The sequence below is a fragment of the Durio zibethinus genome, chromosome 1 (genome assembly GCF_047325235.1).
Source record: "Durio zibethinus cultivar Kanyao isolate XHJ-2024 chromosome 1, ASM4732523v1, whole genome shotgun sequence".
NCBI classification, from domain to species: Eukaryota; Viridiplantae; Streptophyta; class Magnoliopsida; order Malvales; family Malvaceae; genus Durio; species Durio zibethinus.
Window position 1 is genome coordinate 4182860 of NC_143162.1, and position 16398 is coordinate 4199257.

Here is a 16398-nt window from a genome sequence, read left to right on the forward strand (position 1 = left end):
TTAATAATTTTTTTATCAAATATTCTAACTACACAGGTGTCTCAATGAGACCTTATATATTAATTGTAGATGAAATTCAAAACTTTACAAAATGAATTTATAGATGCATGTCATGTATGTCCATTAAACTAAATACTATATTAATTTAATACTTTTTTATTTATGATTAAATAGATGAATGTCATGTACAAAAATACCCTATGAAACTACCATGTTGATACATAAGATAATGATATAACTTTGATATGTTTTTTATTTTTTTTTTTAGTGTGCATATAAACAAAGACGTTTTGTTTATTCATTTACAAATAGGGTTTAAAGAGAGAACAAGAAAGAACATAGAAGCAAATTAAAAAGAGGAAGGGGTCCACTAACTCTGTTGAGAGTTGCAACTGCCGTGTTAAGGATCTACATGTGACTCAAGTATCTCTGCATCTGCTGCTATTTATACACACTTAGCCTTGCGCCACTCTGCTTCACACTATTTCCCCTCTCTCTCTCTCTCTCTCTCTCTCTCAAGTTCTGTCTTTAAACAAAGAAGAAAAAACAAAATAGGAGTAGAGGAATTGGAGAATTGAAAGCAATGAAGGAAAAGATTGTTGGGTTTATCACTCTTCTGCTCTTAGCTTTTCTTCTTTGCACCTTCTCTACGTCTGCACGTCTGCAGCCACGGAAGCAAGGTTATTGACCAAGCCCTTTTGCACCTTTTTTTAGACTTCTTTTCTCTTTTCTCCTTCATGGTCTGGTCTAAATGATGAGTCAAATTGTAAACAGGTGCAAACGGGATGATTCAAGCTGGTGTGTTGACAGATGCAACAGAAGATTTCTCAAATGTAAGAATTTCATCTTTTTTTTTTTTTTTCAGTTTAAGCTCTGTTGTTTTTCTTAGTTCTTATTCATATGGGCTAACTTGATTTTGTGTGTGTGTTTTTGTTGTGGTGCAGTTGATGGGATCAGAAGAGTGCTATGAGAAAGATGAAGAATGTCTGAAAAGAAGGATAATTGCAGATGCTCATCTGGATTACATATACACTCAACATCATAAGCCTTAGAATAATGATCCATACAATGGAATAATATAGTATATGCAGTATGTACCTTTTTTTTTATGCTCAATCAAGCGAAAAAATATTTATACTTATGAAGTTATATGTAACTAGTATTACCCAAAGGCCAAAAACACATAAAAGAATGTAACTACTACTATTGTGTGATAAAAACCATACTATTAACTACACATGATTAATATTTCGCGTGTTTCCACTTTCAAGTACGCTTGTTGAATTTAAGTGAATAGGTATAAAAATAAATGAATCAAAAGGAAAGTATATAATAATTATTCGTTGAAAACAGATCCTAGTTGGAAGTTGGAGGAAAGGCTGGCAGATTCTTTGTTGTACTTTCAACTTTCAAGCGTGCAAGTATAATCAGATATTAGTTTCCTAGATTATTAACCGAAGCCAACAGAATTTTATTATGTGACGGAATTTGATATTAGTTGATGGTGTAAAAGCAAGGAAGATGATAATGATGATCCTCAAACACAAAATGCATATCAACGAATTGCAATAATAATTGAGATGTTGCGGTTCATGACCTCATCAGTTGAGTGATGGGAAGAACGTCTGTCAAAATTTAGCAATATAGTCGACAATGCTTTTGTTTTGATGACGATAACACCAAAAAAAAAAACAAAACAAAAATCCTAACTAGTGAAGCTCTTGTTTTCTTGAAGAGCTTCTCTAACAACAATACAGTCTAATATCCTGGTCTTCTATTATTACACCAAGTAACCAGCAAGCAAAGTCATACCGAAATGTAATCATGGTGGATATAATCATCAATAATAAACAAAGAAAACTGTAAAGTTGAAGTGTTTTTAGTAGCAGGATACATAGGCGGAAGCTCGCAAAAACAAAAAGAAAAAAGAAAGATGATGGGGACCCTAATAAGAAGCAGCCACCAGATTCCTAAATTTTGTCCGCTGAACAGAAAACCATGTTCTCTATAGTACTGCAACTAGAGAACAACTAACAAAGTCAAAAACCACATCTCTCCAAAAAGGGAGGCAAGAAAAGACCAGAGGAGAAGATGGAAGAATAATAAACAAGAAAAAAAATCTGTTCCTTCTTCTTCTTCTTGCATTTTTCTTTTTAAGACTTCATTACATTCAATGATAAACAGGCTCTCTCCAATTGCCAATTTTGAAGCTGAATAGACATGGCCTTCTCTGCCTTATCCTTTACCAATATTTCAAATCAGCTCCAGCAAAGTCAAAAAACAGAATATAACGCAGCATATTAAAGGCATTAGTGAAGAAAAGTAAGGCAAAAACTATCTGGTATTTATATGAACTTCTATCAGGCCATGACCTTTGAAAAGAAGAAAAAAAAAACAAAAGGGAAAAATGAGAGCAGGAAGACAACTAGTAGACACTCTCAGCACCTTTCCAAGGGCCAACAAATTAGCATACAAGGGCCTTTAGACATTAAGCTATAGAAAAGGTAAACCTGGATTCTTTCATCAGGATCAACTAATGGCACAGCAAGTGATGGCTCAATTTTTCACCTTAAAGCATTATTCTTCCTTTTCCTAACAAGAAGTGAGAGTGATGATCAGGTAACAAAACATTGGGAGAATAAATGCAAATAGAGCAGAAACAAGTTAACTAGTTCAAAAGAATGGTAAACATATTCAAAGACAAAGGACCTTACCATTTTAATACCACCAGCCAGTCCCAAGTCATGAACTGAACCTTCTGACATACAATTTGCATGCACAATGGGACCGGTGGCTTCACTCTTGTCTGTATTTTCTACCTCACCATCCTTTGATGGTATAGTCAAGCACACTGCTCCCTTAAACATCCATTCGCCCCTGTCCTGGCTAAAATAATCTTCAAATAGCTCACCACATAACATGCATGCATATTGATTTTCATCGGCAGGAACCATAAGCTCAGTCTTTTCTGTTGTCTTTTCCAACTGGTTCACAGAACCAATAGATTCAAATACCAATTGCCCTGGCTTTCCAGCAATCCAGTCATCTGACCTTGCATACCATCCCCTCAATGCCCTATCAGAACCTTCTGCTTCAGTCTTTTTCATGGCATGCCACTCTAAGTGTCTATCAAGCCGTTCCTGAAGCTTAAGTCGAAGACCACATAAGCTGCAACAATGTGGAAGGTCATCCAACAATCCACTGATCACAGATGAATGAAATTCTCTGATTACATCTGGCCTGAACTCTAATCCTATGAGGTTTTCTACTTCCATTGGGCCAGACTGATGTGAGGCAACTGAACTTTCTGTAGCAGGTTTGGAAAATGAAACCTCATCCATGGTGGAGGAACGAGGAGCATCAGATGAACTAGGAATGGAAGAAGCTGGCAAAGGACTACTGGTAGAAATGTCCAAGCTCTTGTTCAGTGATTCAGTTGGCTTCTCCATTCCTGGGCTATTCGTCTGCATTTGAGTAGGAATCAGAAGAGATGGGAGAGATAGAGCATCCTTCTTTGATGCAGATATTAAACCTTTTGCAACTAATGAGCTCAAAAGGTTGGATATTGGAATTGAAGCCTTGCTTTCTGCATCTGAAGCTTCCAATAGGGCATTACTTACAAGAGTCGAAGATGGTAGCACAGGAGGCAGTGGTAGCTGTTCTACCTTTCCCCGATAACTATTTGTAGTAGCTGCTATTGCATCGTGGGATGCTGAACCTGATGAAGTTGCAGTATCAACCCTCATGCCTGAGGTTGTAAAAACAGCAGGTGGAGGCTCGTTTGGAAGAGAAGGCTGTGATGGCATTTGCCCCAAATCTTTAGAAATCTTATTTGGAAGGCTGCCAGTAAAGGAATTGTTGGAGAGGATTCCACTCTTCATTACAGCGGCCAATAGACTACTTGTACTTGAAGGTTCTGAAGTTTCAATAGCAAGCGGATTGGTATGCTCTGCAGCATTTCCTGGTGTTGAGGCTGCTCCTACTTTGGAGATCTGGGACGGAAGTGGCTTCTGAGTCTGACCAGAAGGTTCAGCCAACATGGAGTCTGGTTGTGGTGGTTGTGAAAGGGAATGCCGACGGCTAGATTGAAAAGAAGAAATCAAAGCAGATGAAGCCTTAGGAGAGTGTTTATGAAACCCAACATTCAACTTTCCTGAAAACTGGGATGGTTTTGGATCAGTCCGAGGAGGGGAATGAGCTTGTGGATAGTCTTGTTCAACCAATTTCTGTAACTGTTGATGGGGATGGTGTGCAGGAAATGAAGTTGAAGATGAATGCAGGCGCATAGGAGACTGTTCAGGTGCTGGTGCAGTTTCCAGGGACTGAATTCGCTGCTGTCCTAAAGTACTCATGGATCCTGATGCCACATTTTTCAAAATCCCAAAGCCTGAGGTTCCTAAATGGGATGAACCCATTTGTGATCGCATTCCCATCCTGGCCAGGGAAGAACTTGCACCAGTAGGCAACCCACCAATAGTGGCAGAATAGCTCTCAGAATGGCTCGAACTAATAACAGGCAATCCATCTGTTTTATGTGACTCCTGCAAAGGCCATGCAGATGAAATCCGGCGCCCATAAGAAGGTTTGTCCTTCTGCTCAGTGGATAATGAATCAGCAGAGGTTTCTGTATCAAACCTTGACCCCACATCATGAATACTTGGAGCTTTGCGGAGCTGACTTTCAAAATCCTGCCATTGAAAATGTAACACAGGTAATTATAAATACTCCAGAAAATAAATTCCTAGAAGGAATAAATGAAAGAAAACTAGAAAAAAAGGTTTAAACAATCAAACAACCATACTGTTCCTCGACCAATTAAAATAGTTTTTGAATAATGCATTATATTTACATTTTCATAAGCATACTGATGACTGCAGTTATCTTAATGTCTTACACCTTACACAAGCTACAGTATATAAGGTACCAAAAATCTAAAGAGTATAAACATACATATTGTAAATGTTTCCAGCAAATTAAATTATAGATAAATTCACAAAATTTATCTTTTTCAAGTTGAGAAAATAGATTTCTCTAAACATATTCAGTAAAATTTTGTAATTGAATTCAAAGTCTCATTCTTGCAAGCTTACCAATTTTTCGGAAACATCAGGAATCCAATGATCTTTTCCAGAGTTGTTAGAGATGTTGGCTGCATCATGTTCAGACAATCTAGAGTGCATCTCCCACATAAATTCTTCTTCCTCAGAGTTTTTCCAGCTGCTAGACAACCCGCTACTGCTTCTACCAGCAATGTTTTGTGTTGCCCGTAAACGAGGATCAGCATTCACATATTTGGATGCTGAGTAATTTTGAGATCCATGTTTAATATTGAAACCATTCCTCTGGCTGGAAGTCGTCTCAGTAATACTGCTTGTAGCTCCATACCAAGGCCTATCATGCCCTTGATCGGTAAGTTTCCCACTAGTTCTTCCAACTCCAATGCCAGGAGTCTGTGAAAGATCAGAGCCATAGTCATAATCACCAAATGTAGCACCAATGTTCTCACGATCAGGATCGTTAAACAAGTGTCTATGAGAACACTGAATGTTCTGATAACTTTAAAATATAATCAGAAAGTGAAAAGGTAATAAACGGATTACAACAAACTTTAAAACACTTCACATACATTCATTTTAACAGAAGGATCTCCATATGGCCATCCAGCTGTAATGGCTGCTCTATCTGGACTCTCTGAATCCTCCTTTGAGTTGGCCAAAGTCCCAGTCATATCATTAACCATACCTTTTGCCTTCATCACGTTAAAACCAAATCAATAGAAAAGCCCAACACAATGCAAAATCTGAATTTATCACTTTGCACAGAGAGAGATTAATGAAGTTGATTATCAGGAAGAAAAAATTTGGCAATGGTGGCATTGATATGATACTAGAAATTAGGGATATGAACCTTAAACATCAAAGGTGAAGAAAAATAAAATAGTTGAGTAAAAGCATTTAAAGTGCTCACTTTATAAACATGACCAAACCTCCAGCCTCCATAAATGCTTCAGAAATATACTGAATCAAATCCAATGGATAACATGCCAAAAAAAGGAAAAGATGATTGTAGAATTTACCCTGCTTGACTGTTGAAGACGCTGCTTTTCTAGATACTTTGGATTTACATGAATGCTATGTGGTGGACGCTGTGAAATTGGATCAGGTCTAGATGTTGTGGTTCCTGAAGATGAACCATTTATCATAGGAGTAAAGCCAAGTTCCTTTTCAATCATCTGGAGAGGCTGAAGAGGGAATACCCCTTTCCATGTTCCAAAAAGATGCCGCATACTCTGATGTACAGGAGGATCAACTTGTCTATATGCTTTGCAGAACACCTAAAACCAGCAGTAAAAATGTTAAGGATTATACACTTGAAACATGAGTATCAACCTCAATCTAGATAAAACACAGAAGTAATGTACAGAAAAGTTTTCAGCATTTGGAAGAGTTTGAGACCCTGAGCGCATAAAGGTGGAAACTGACAAGGATGTATTTTTTTTTAAAGGATATTATTTTTTTCACTGATAACAGTCTTCTGCAGTTTTTTAGACAATAAACATAAGCATATTACAAGATATTTGTCAGATGCCACGTTGAGTATCCACAGAGCCAAAAAAGAATGAAACCTAACCTCAGGTAATCTGGAAGCAAAATATTTAATATAATCTCTCCCGATATTCTTTACAATACTGTCTAAAAGATAGAGCGATGGCAGCTTTTGGTCACTGGGAACCTGCAAAGTCATTTTTTTAATCAGCTCTCAACCACAGAAGCAAACACTTACTGGACTAATTCTTCTTCAAAATAATAACCTTATCCATAATATCAGCAATGCTGTAATGAAAAAGTAAGGTGAGGGACAAATAAGGATTACAAACAGAAAAAGTAAAATGAACCAAAGCTTCACCTTCCTCACAATGAAGAAAAATTAAAAATAAAAAGTTTCAGTATGAAGAATTTTCAACAGTAAACAAAGTTCTGGAATGCATCCCTGCTACCCAAAATAGCCAGCCTTTTAACTTCATCAGCTTAAGTTTTTAATTCCATTTCACTAAAATCTGACTTTGCCATATCTGTTTATGATTTCATTTTTTCCCCTTTTTCATGACTTTCTATCTGGTTGCAGCCCTTAGAAAATTAGCTCCATCACAGAAAATGCGTTCTTTGAAGTCCATGTAATTAACATCTGAGGCACCATTATAAACTTTAAATAGACTTGGAATGCTGATCTTTACCATTTGCCAGTGGGGAACCCAAGAGGGCAGGAAGCCACAGGGAATTCAACTTAAGCACTTACCAAGGCCTTAGCATTTCTAGTTCTATTTCCTCATATCAGCATCCAAATGTGATTTGAGTAATATAACAAGAGAATTACTACCAAGAGATCATACATGTAATTTGACAAGTGCTATACCCACTTAAGAAGGAAAAAGGAAATCAAGATGAAGAAAAGAGTAGAGCATATAACCATATTGCAGCAAAAATACCCAACTGCAAGGGTATAATAGCTTTATAAGATTCCAAACCCAATACAATTCATTTTCCATGAAATTGATAATGTCACAAGATACTGGCTTTCCTTATATTCCATTTCAAGACATGCCTGTAAAGTTTATCATCTCTACAATCCAGTAGCTGGCTGTTTACATATTGTGGGGCCACTAGAACCATATTAGATCCATGAGAGATTAGCACAGACATCCAAGAAACGAAAAAAATTATAGGCAACATGGCCTTATGTTAAAATTACATGCACTAGCAATCGCATCACATCATTACAATCTCTGACGCTGCGTTTGTCGCTAAAAAAGAACACCCACTTGACCAACATCATTGTACTCTCATCACCTGTTACGAGAGTATAATATTTGAACTCAAAAGTACCGTGCAAACATTTTAACAAAACCACATCGAGACACACATGGATAAAATCGAAACTAAAAGGAATCCATTAATCCCAATTTACACTTACAATCCAACTCATTTTTTCCTCTTTTCTATTTTCTTTCTTTCGACAGTATAGAAGCACACTTATAATTTTTCCCTGTACAATTCAATTTCAAACATAAAGGAATAGCTTTAACACATAAGGCACAGCTAAAACTGAGTTCACCTCAAGAATGTTGGCGCAGATAGTAGCAGCAATCGCCTTGGCGGCGTGAAGATTCTCGCCAGCGATTATTGTCAAGTTAGTTATAATCGGCTTCGAGTTAAAGGTCAGCTCAGCTAACGCCGTCTTGTACTGGCTAACTAACTCTTGGTGCTGTTGTTGTTGTTGCTGCCGCTGATGTAAAACTGGTTGTGGCTCGTAAGCTCCACCGCCTCCGCGGCTCAAGTCATTGGTCTCCAAATCACTGGACCGGAATCGTAAAGCAGAGGCCGGACCAACTGGGTTCGTCCGTTGAGGAAAAGGTCGACCGTTAGGGTTCGGAGCGAGTTCTTCGGTTAAACGCGGTTTTTTCAAACCGGGCTCTCTTGATCTATCAAATGGTCTACGCGGATTCTCCATATTGATTAACATATAAGCAACTCGAAAACCCTAAATCCCTAAATCGATAACCATTCTTTTTTTCATTTACAAGAAATTAGCAAATCAAAAAACACCAAAAGGAAAATTGAAAGAATACAATAAGAAATCTAAATCGAAAAATTTTTTTTAAAAATGCAAAAGCCTATAGTACAACGAGGGAAAAATATAAAGCCCTAAAAGGCTAATTATCTACAACAAAAAAATTTAAATTCTAATTTCTTAAGATAAAGGAGGAGTTAAGAATTTTCGATAGAAATACGCAAATAAAAGAGAGGGAATTAGGGATTGTTTGGATGGGGGGATTTCTGAGAGTGAAGAAGTGGGAGAGGGAGCGAGCGACAACGGAGAAAATGAAAGGAGGGAGGTAAAGGGTTAATTGTAAATTTTGAGAGTATGGAGGTTAAAATGGTTAGTGAGTTTTGGCCTTTAAGTAATGGAGGGGACGATCGGAAAAAGGCAACGATTTTATGGCCCTGTTTGGTTGGCTCCTAACAAATGTCTGGTGGATTCTGGGCTTAGCCCGTGTAAATAACAAATAGGGAAAACATAAACCCATTTTAGAGGTTGGGCTCAAATCCAACAGTAAAGCCTAAATTAAGCCCATATCATCCATCCAGCTGAAATCTAAAACCCTGACTTCAAGGAAGAAAAACCATTGCATCTCGGTATCCAGCAACACATCGCTTTGCTTCCGCCTTTGCTGTCCCGTAATTACCAGTTCTTTCACTCTATTTATTTATTTTGAATTTTATTTCAAAACGAAAATTTACCAGTAAATTTTTTATCTTTATTTGTGTCTTGTGTTGTTTCAGGCAATCATGATGAAAATTAAGATCCCCAAGAAATGCAGAGTTAAAAGGGGACTAGAAAAACGAGCTCCAAAGCTCGTAAGATTTTACGAAATTCTTCAAAATTGTAAATGAAGATTTATATTAGAAAAATGGGTTTTTATTGAAATTGTGTTTGGCAGGTGGAAACTGGGAAGAAAACGCTGATACTACAAAGTACAAAAACAAGCAGCACGTTGAATGGTGTATTGAGTGAAATTTACCATTTAAAGAGAGGTGGAGCTGTGAGGTTTACAAGGAAGAATGATAATATAAGGCCATTTGAAAGTGGGGGTGAAACTTCTTTAGAGTTCTTTTCTCTCAAAACTGATTGCAGCATTTTTGTTGTGAGTAATAAACCCTGAAGCTTCCGTTTTTTGCCTTTGTTTTTCTGTTGATTTCAACTGTTGTTGCTCTTTTTGAGTTGGCATTGTTATAAACTTATTATGTTGCGTTGACTTGTGAAATTATAAATTTGGCTTGTAGCAAAGAACGTATTTTTTAGTTTCTGCATTGTATTTTATCTATTGATCGATCAATGCTTCTCATTTCTCAATTGGAAGACCCAGACCACATGCCAGGTTTGAGAATATATTTTAGGTCCGTCCTTGTTTTATGTTGATTTTACTGTTTAGGATAGCCCTTGAATGCTTAATTAGGTTTAAACCTGCTTTTTGTAGCGAATTTTCTAGATTCTAGCTTGCATTCTATGCTAGCAGTTTTCTCAATAATCTTTGTTATTATGTGTCTTGTGTTTGCAGTATGGTTCACACTCAAAGAAGCGACCCGACAATCTTGTTATAGGGAGGATGTACAATCACCATATATACGATCTTGTAGAGGTTGGGGTCGAAAATTTTAAATCCATTGAATCATTCACTTATGACAAGAAGCTAGCTCCACGGGTGGGATCAAAGCCTTTCGTTTCTTTTGTTGGAAAAGGGTTTGAAATGTAGATGAGCTGAAACATCTAAAGGAAGTTTTGCTTGATCTTTTGAGAGGAGAGGTTTGTATGCAGCTTTTAGAATTTTCCTTCTTTTCTTTTTCAAAAGAAATTTTTATACAGACATCTGAAATCAATGAAGGTTGTGGAGAATATAAATCTTGCTGGTTTGGACTTGGACCATGCTTATTATGTATGTACAGCAATATCTTCAAATAGGGTATTCCTCACACATTGTGCCCTGCGGTTGAAAAAGTCTGGCACTGTAGTTCCAAGGATGGAACTGGTAGAAGCAGGCCCTTCCATGGATTTAGTGGTTCGGCGTCATCATCCTCCAAATGAGGGCTTGAGGAAAGAAGTTATGAAAACAGCTAAAGATCAACCTAAGAAGAAGGTACGGTGAATATGCCAAACAACTCTACCCTGCTTTGTAATGAGTTTGTGTTTCAGTTAATTAACCTTTTTTGTTGCTTCACAGGTCAAAAATGTTAGCTCAGATGCAGTACAAGGGACAATTGGGAAGATCTACATTCCTGATCAGAAGGTAAGAGAACACATTTTTTATGATTATAAATGTCAATCTCACTTGTTTTTACCCGAGTTTTTAACTATCTTTCATTTGAATGATACTTGTTGCTTATAGATTGGAGATATGGCTCTACCTAACAAAGCCAAATATGTGAAACGAGAGCGTCGTGAAGCTAGGAAGAAAGAGGCTAATGAGCGTGCCTCAAAAAGGCAGAAGGAAAAAGAGTGAGTAGCCCATTGCTTGCGTGCTATTGCGCTAACTCTCCTATCCTATAGTAATTCCCTACCATATTTTTGCGCTGGGACTATCAGTTTTCCGAAGGGAAATTGAATGGAGCAGATGAAGCAGATGCTAGAAGCTGATATTTTCACCCTTTTCTGTTCCAACAATATAACCTATTAAATTTGTTTAGGTGTTAATGTTGGATTGTTACATTTATTTCAACCTTAAATTTTCTTTAACAGAAAAGAAAAAAAGAAAGCTGTAACAAACTGTTTAATATTTTCCTCATGTGCCATCCAATTTTTAAATAGAGAAAAAGCATGTAAAAGCCCTAATGTTCAAATCCTGTTGCATATCAACAATATTGCAGCTGCCAAAGCCAATTAAATTTCAAGTATTTGTTATTGTGCATAACATTCTTCAAGTGCGAATGAAATATTTGGCAAAAAAATTTACTAGGAAATGAAAATTCATGGTACAGAGGAGAGGAAGAGCCATGGTTATAGCCTTCTATATTGTAGTATTTACCAAAAGCATATAGAAAATTGTAGTAATTGCCAATGTTGCTGGAGATCCCCTGTCAACGGTTTGACCCTTCTGACCCTGTTCAACGAAGCTCAGCAACCTACATCTATAGGGATATGCTATGAGGATTTAAACAGAAGTGAACTCGTAAAACAAATACCAAGATAAAGCATCAATGGAAGCACTCGATTCAACTTATAGATTAGCCCAAAGCAAAGTAATAAAACATTAAATTCTTTCTAACATTTACAATCTGCCAATACCAGACAACTCACAATGTCACAGCAGCATACAGGATAAGCCATCCATCTAATTTCCTTGAGAATTACACTAGTTCCTCTGGTTGCTGAGTTCTTTACCTAATTGTTCAAGTATATTTAGATTATATGCGTAGCATACGAACAATGTTATTGAGGATACTATCTAACAGTCGTATACAATCAGTTTAAAAGAGAAGATATGCCAACAAATGAGGCAAACCCTGCACCCATGATGAAATTGTCAATCAAGTTCTGAAGTCATGCAGTGAATGACAAGAATGCAACAATAGGAAAATAAAAATTAGGATGTCATTTCTTACCGGATATTAAATGCCAATCCTGGCAGATAGAGGATCAAGAATAAGCCACCAAGCCAAATGTATGTATGAAACCTGCATTTTCATAACTCAAACGTAGAGTAAGTGGAAAACCTGCAATTTCAAGTGCAACCCATCATATAGCACAGCAACAGGAAAAAAAAATTGATTCACAAGAGTTAACTTATGATTGAAATTACCAAGCTTTGCAATCAAAATTCAAATATAAAAATTGAAATTACCAAGCTTTCCAATCAAAATTCAAATATAAAAAAGAAACCTGTACTGATAATAATATCAGAAAAAAATCCGGCATTCAATTAATATGTTTATAAATCAATTGTCCAATAGACCCTTCATCCTAGTAACTGAAGATAACTATGATCCTCAAAGGCATCATCTGCCAAAGCAAATGAACCCTCATGGATCTGTCTTCTTAGACCTAATATCTTCTGGCTGTCCAGCTTGAGTCTCAGGATTAGGATTATCAAAAGGAGATTCCTCAGCTGGCCATTTATCAGTGCCTGAATCTTCTGCTGCTTGCAAGAAACCAAGATCCCAGACATCAGATAACCCACTAGTCACTCCCAACTCTGGAAGGTCATAGCTTTCAAGATTACCCCAAAACTCATTGCTAGAACTAGACATACCAGCAGTACCATCAAAACCCATGCTCCATATATCCTCTTGTTTAGAAACACTTTCACCAATAGGAGATAAGAACTCTGGGGTGCTTTTCTGCTTCACCAAATCCTCTGGAAAAGGGACAAAATACTCTGGATTATCCACTTGTTCTGAGCCCATTACATTCTTCTCTTTGAAATGGGGATCTTTGCTTCCCAACCAAGATGTACCTTCTCCCACCAGCTCTGGGGTTCTGAGAAATCCATGTGCAGCTGCCGACTTATCACATACAACTACTTCATTACCAACTTGAAATGGAAAGCCTTCTGCACCTAAATCAATTCCGGCTACACCCTCGGGTAGATAATCTGCAGATTGTTCAACAGAAATTGGATTTAAATCTGGGAATGATGAGGATATAGAAATGTTTCTCCAATCAGGTGTGTACTTCACAATCTGCCCTTCAACAGGTGCTTCTGAATTGACCAGTTCAAGCTGCCGATGCCTGACAAACTTCCTCCTCATTCTTGGAGAATCAATTTCTCCCTGTTCCTTCTTTTGTCTAAGGCGGGCTAAGAAAGCAGGATTCTGAAATAACTTCGCCAAGAATGAAACCATTTGCTTCTGCCTTTGTTCTGCTGATTGAAGCCTCTGATTAACTGCTTCCATATGGTGAGCAGTACCACAGTGCTGCTGCTGCAGTTCCACTACTTCCTGCATCAACATGCTCTTCTCCTTTCTCAACCTTTCTATTTCACCTTCCAATCCAGACCTCCCTGCTTCAGGTCCAAAATAGTTACCAACCTCTTGTGATTGAGGTGACTTACGCCTCTGAATGTTCTTCAAAAGATGCCTCTTCCCTCGCTGAAAAGCTTCATTAGCAAATTCCCACTTATCAGTATCAATTTTCCGAAACCCCTGAAATAATACACAAGATGATTCAAAAATGAATAGGGGAAACAGGATTGTTCGGAAAACCAAAATATCATTACATTTCACACAAGTCAATTTGAAGCCGCCAATTTTCAGATATGGAAGGTGCCAGATAGCATTATATAGATGATCTGTTTATCATTGGTCATAACATCAGCTTTCTTCAAAAAAAAAAAAAAGAACTGTTAGAAAAATACATACTGTGAGTACTTATAAAATAAGCAAACTAACAAATATTGCAACAGAACCCAAATTTCTACCTGCTTAAGATGGAACTCCCAAATCCAGAAGAGATTCAGCAAAATGAAGTAAGCTGACCTCAAAGAAGCTAAACCAATTACCAATCTTTTAAAAAATGTCTACATAAATTACACTCACAAGAATTCACACATTTAACATACATCCAAGTCAATAGATAAATTTTTCATATGATCTCAATACACATAAACACGTGAACAGCTCAATGCCACGATTCACCTTTACACCAAATCCATACGCATTATATATACAAAATTTTCAAAAGAACTTACAATCAAAATAAGGAACTCAATTAACCCTTTTTCCGATTACAAAAATTCTGTAGAACATTTTGATAATTTACAATGTTACAAATAAAGTGTACAAATCTGGCTTCTGTAATTACAGGATTCAATTTACAGATTATGCCTTAAAACAAAAAAAAACAACAGAAATATTTAAAACAATAATACAGACAATAAAAACGAACAAATAAGCAAATAAAGAGAAAGAAATATTTACAAAATCAAATGACATTAGCGGTTTTTTTGTTTTATGTAGGCTGTGTTATTGCAATAATACCCACATAAGTATTAAGCTGACGAACAAAGCTGGAGAAATTATTGTGCTTGAAATTCCGGGGAAGTATCAGCCTGGAAAACTCGACCGGGTCCCAAACCACGAAGCTCTCTCCCGTCGGACCCCAAGAGATGATCGGATCCAAACCCGTGTCGTCGACCAAATCAAACGTTTTAGACAAAAAAGGCGGTACTGGGTTCCCCTGAAGAATTTCCAGAGGCTGAGGCACTCCAGTAAACTCCGTTCCAGCTGGTGCTGATGAAAATGTTTCCAGTTCCATTAAAGGAGAAGTGAAAGGCGACGTTTGGGGTAGGCTTAAACGGGAATTCGGAGACTGTTTTTTGTCCTCAGGGTTCATTTGATTTTTGAAGGTGTCAAAAAAAGGCTTTAAAATCAGTTCTGGGTTTCAGTTTAAGGAGAAATTGAAGTGAAAAAAAAATTGGTGGAAGGGGGTGGGGGTTTTGAAGGGTTTAAGCCGACAAACTGTTACGATAAGAAAAATCTTTAGAGGCGGTGTGACTGGGGTAGGTTCGCCTTTCTCTTCAACGGCCACGGTAAAGTTAACCGTTGATGATTTATACGTGGAATATCTATAAGCCATATGATATTGAATCACCGCAAAAAAAATTGAGAATTTGAGAAAGAAGAAGCGCCGACCTAAGTTTGGGGTTGTTTCCTGGCAGTTACTTCATCTGGATTTTTGAAGGATCAAACGATTATGTGGTCAACTGGTCGGAAGGAAGTAGTTGGGGTCCACTGTTGCGCAAGATATTTTCTGTCTCTGGAACGGTTTCAAGACGTTCTTTTGGGTAAAACTGTAATGTGCGAGGATTTGAAGGCGGCATATTGGATGGTCAAAATACTTGGTGACCAAGCTAAGTCCAACGGGCCAATGAAAATAAGTGGATTTTTCGTTTGGGGACAGCTGGGGAAGTCTTGTCAGAGAGATTTTGGACTAATCGTTTCTTTTAAAATTCATTTATTGTGCATGTGATGTTTCGCTTGTGAATAACTAATTATTTTCCTCTTTTTTTGTTACGTTGAAAAATGAAAATCACTTGTTTTTAATTTTTTTTTCCAAATGACATGAAAAGGTCGAGACGTCCTGTTTTGTTTCATTTTTTTGTTCATAGAAATGTCACAGTCCTGGCAGCAAAAATTTGAAAGAAAGGTAGTTTTTATTTTCGGGTATTAAATAAAGGTCCAGCCTCTTTTTTTTCTTTCTTCACCATTTTTTTCTTTTCCCCTCGTTTTAAGCCTTTCAGAGCAATGGGGCAAATCACCATTCTAGAAAATTTATTTTCCTAACCATAGCTTTGAAACTGGCAAAAAGATATATATTTTTTGAAAGAAAGATCCAAAATAATTGAAAATCAATTGAAGAACAACCCACGTGATGTCAATTTTTCCTCCCGACGTATGTTCTATTTGAAACGAAGTGTCGGCATTTATTTACAGGGGAGAAATAAAGTTTTGGAGATGTTTGGTTTAAAAAAATTCATAAATTTTTTTTTATATTCTAATGGTGAGTATTTAATTTTAATATTTGATTTAGAATAATTTGATTATAAGAAAAATAATAAATTTTTAATGATACTCAAAGTCTTAAAATTAAAAATTCATATTATATTTTAGAATTTTAAGAGAGAAAATTATATTATTTTTAAATTTAATATGAATAAAAAATTATAAAATAATTGTTATCTTTTTGAAAAATATATCTAAAAGTCACTGTAACTTAGTTGTATATTTTTGCTACTAAAAAATTTTTTTTATTATAATTAATGGCATTTGACATGAAAAAATACCTTAAATAACTTATCATTTAATGCGTTTGGGTTGAAGAAATGTCATAAATGATGATCATTTAAAG

General features: G+C 36.7%; 3 protein-coding genes and 1 pseudogene across 12 annotated transcripts; 2 read left to right on the forward strand and 2 right to left on the reverse strand.

The window, feature by feature from the left end:
- The first annotated feature begins 466 nt into the window (after positions 1–466).
- LOC111311757 (putative phytosulfokines 6) lies at positions 467–1237 on the forward strand. The gene is made up of 3 exons (XM_022911431.2): positions 467–680; positions 775–833; positions 945–1237. Exons 1-3 carry the CDS (start codon positions 584–586, stop codon positions 1050–1052), a joined length of 264 nt encoding a protein of 87 aa, XP_022767166.2. The 5' UTR covers positions 467–583; the 3' UTR covers positions 1053–1237.
- Positions 1238–1809: 572 nt separating this feature from the next.
- Positions 1810–8850, reverse strand: LOC111311754 (polyadenylation and cleavage factor homolog 4). The gene is given in 8 exon segments (XM_089759640.1): positions 1810–2604; positions 2607–2634; positions 2637–4688; positions 5091–5549; positions 5627–5749; positions 6077–6334; positions 6631–6732; positions 8113–8850. Coding segments are annotated over 8 exon segments (3465 nt in total). The 5' UTR covers positions 8521–8850; the 3' UTR covers positions 1810–2569.
- Positions 8851–9040: 190 nt separating this feature from the next.
- Positions 9041–11332, forward strand: LOC111311756 (ribosome production factor 2 homolog; annotated as a pseudogene). Its single transcript, XR_016341582.1, has 7 exons — positions 9041–9236; positions 9342–9416; positions 9500–9703; positions 10118–10362; positions 10442–10693; positions 10778–10843; positions 10943–11332. The product of XR_016341582.1 is annotated as a ribosome production factor 2 homolog (transcript).
- Positions 11333–11488: 156 nt separating this feature from the next.
- LOC111311755 (heat stress transcription factor A-3-like) lies at positions 11489–15337 on the reverse strand. 9 transcript variants are annotated; one of them, XR_016341569.1, is made up of 5 exons: positions 14533–15337; positions 12659–13694; positions 12156–12266; positions 11851–12056; positions 11489–11681 (listed from the first exon to the last, which is right to left on the reverse strand). XR_016341569.1 is itself a non-coding variant. In XM_089759659.1 (4 exons), exons 1-3 carry the CDS (start codon positions 14881–14883, stop codon positions 12190–12192), a joined length of 1464 nt encoding a protein of 487 aa, XP_089615785.1. In that variant the 5' UTR covers positions 14884–15337; the 3' UTR covers positions 11489–11653; positions 12156–12189. The 9 variants fall into 9 exon arrangements, 7 of the variants coding, with proteins under 7 accessions (XP_089615785.1, XP_089615782.1, XP_089615778.1 ...); XR_016341578.1 differs by having other exon boundaries at positions 12156–12227; positions 14533–15336; XM_089759659.1 differs by lacking the exon at positions 11851–12056 and having other exon boundaries at positions 11489–11653.
- Positions 15338–16398: the final 1061 nt, after the last annotated feature.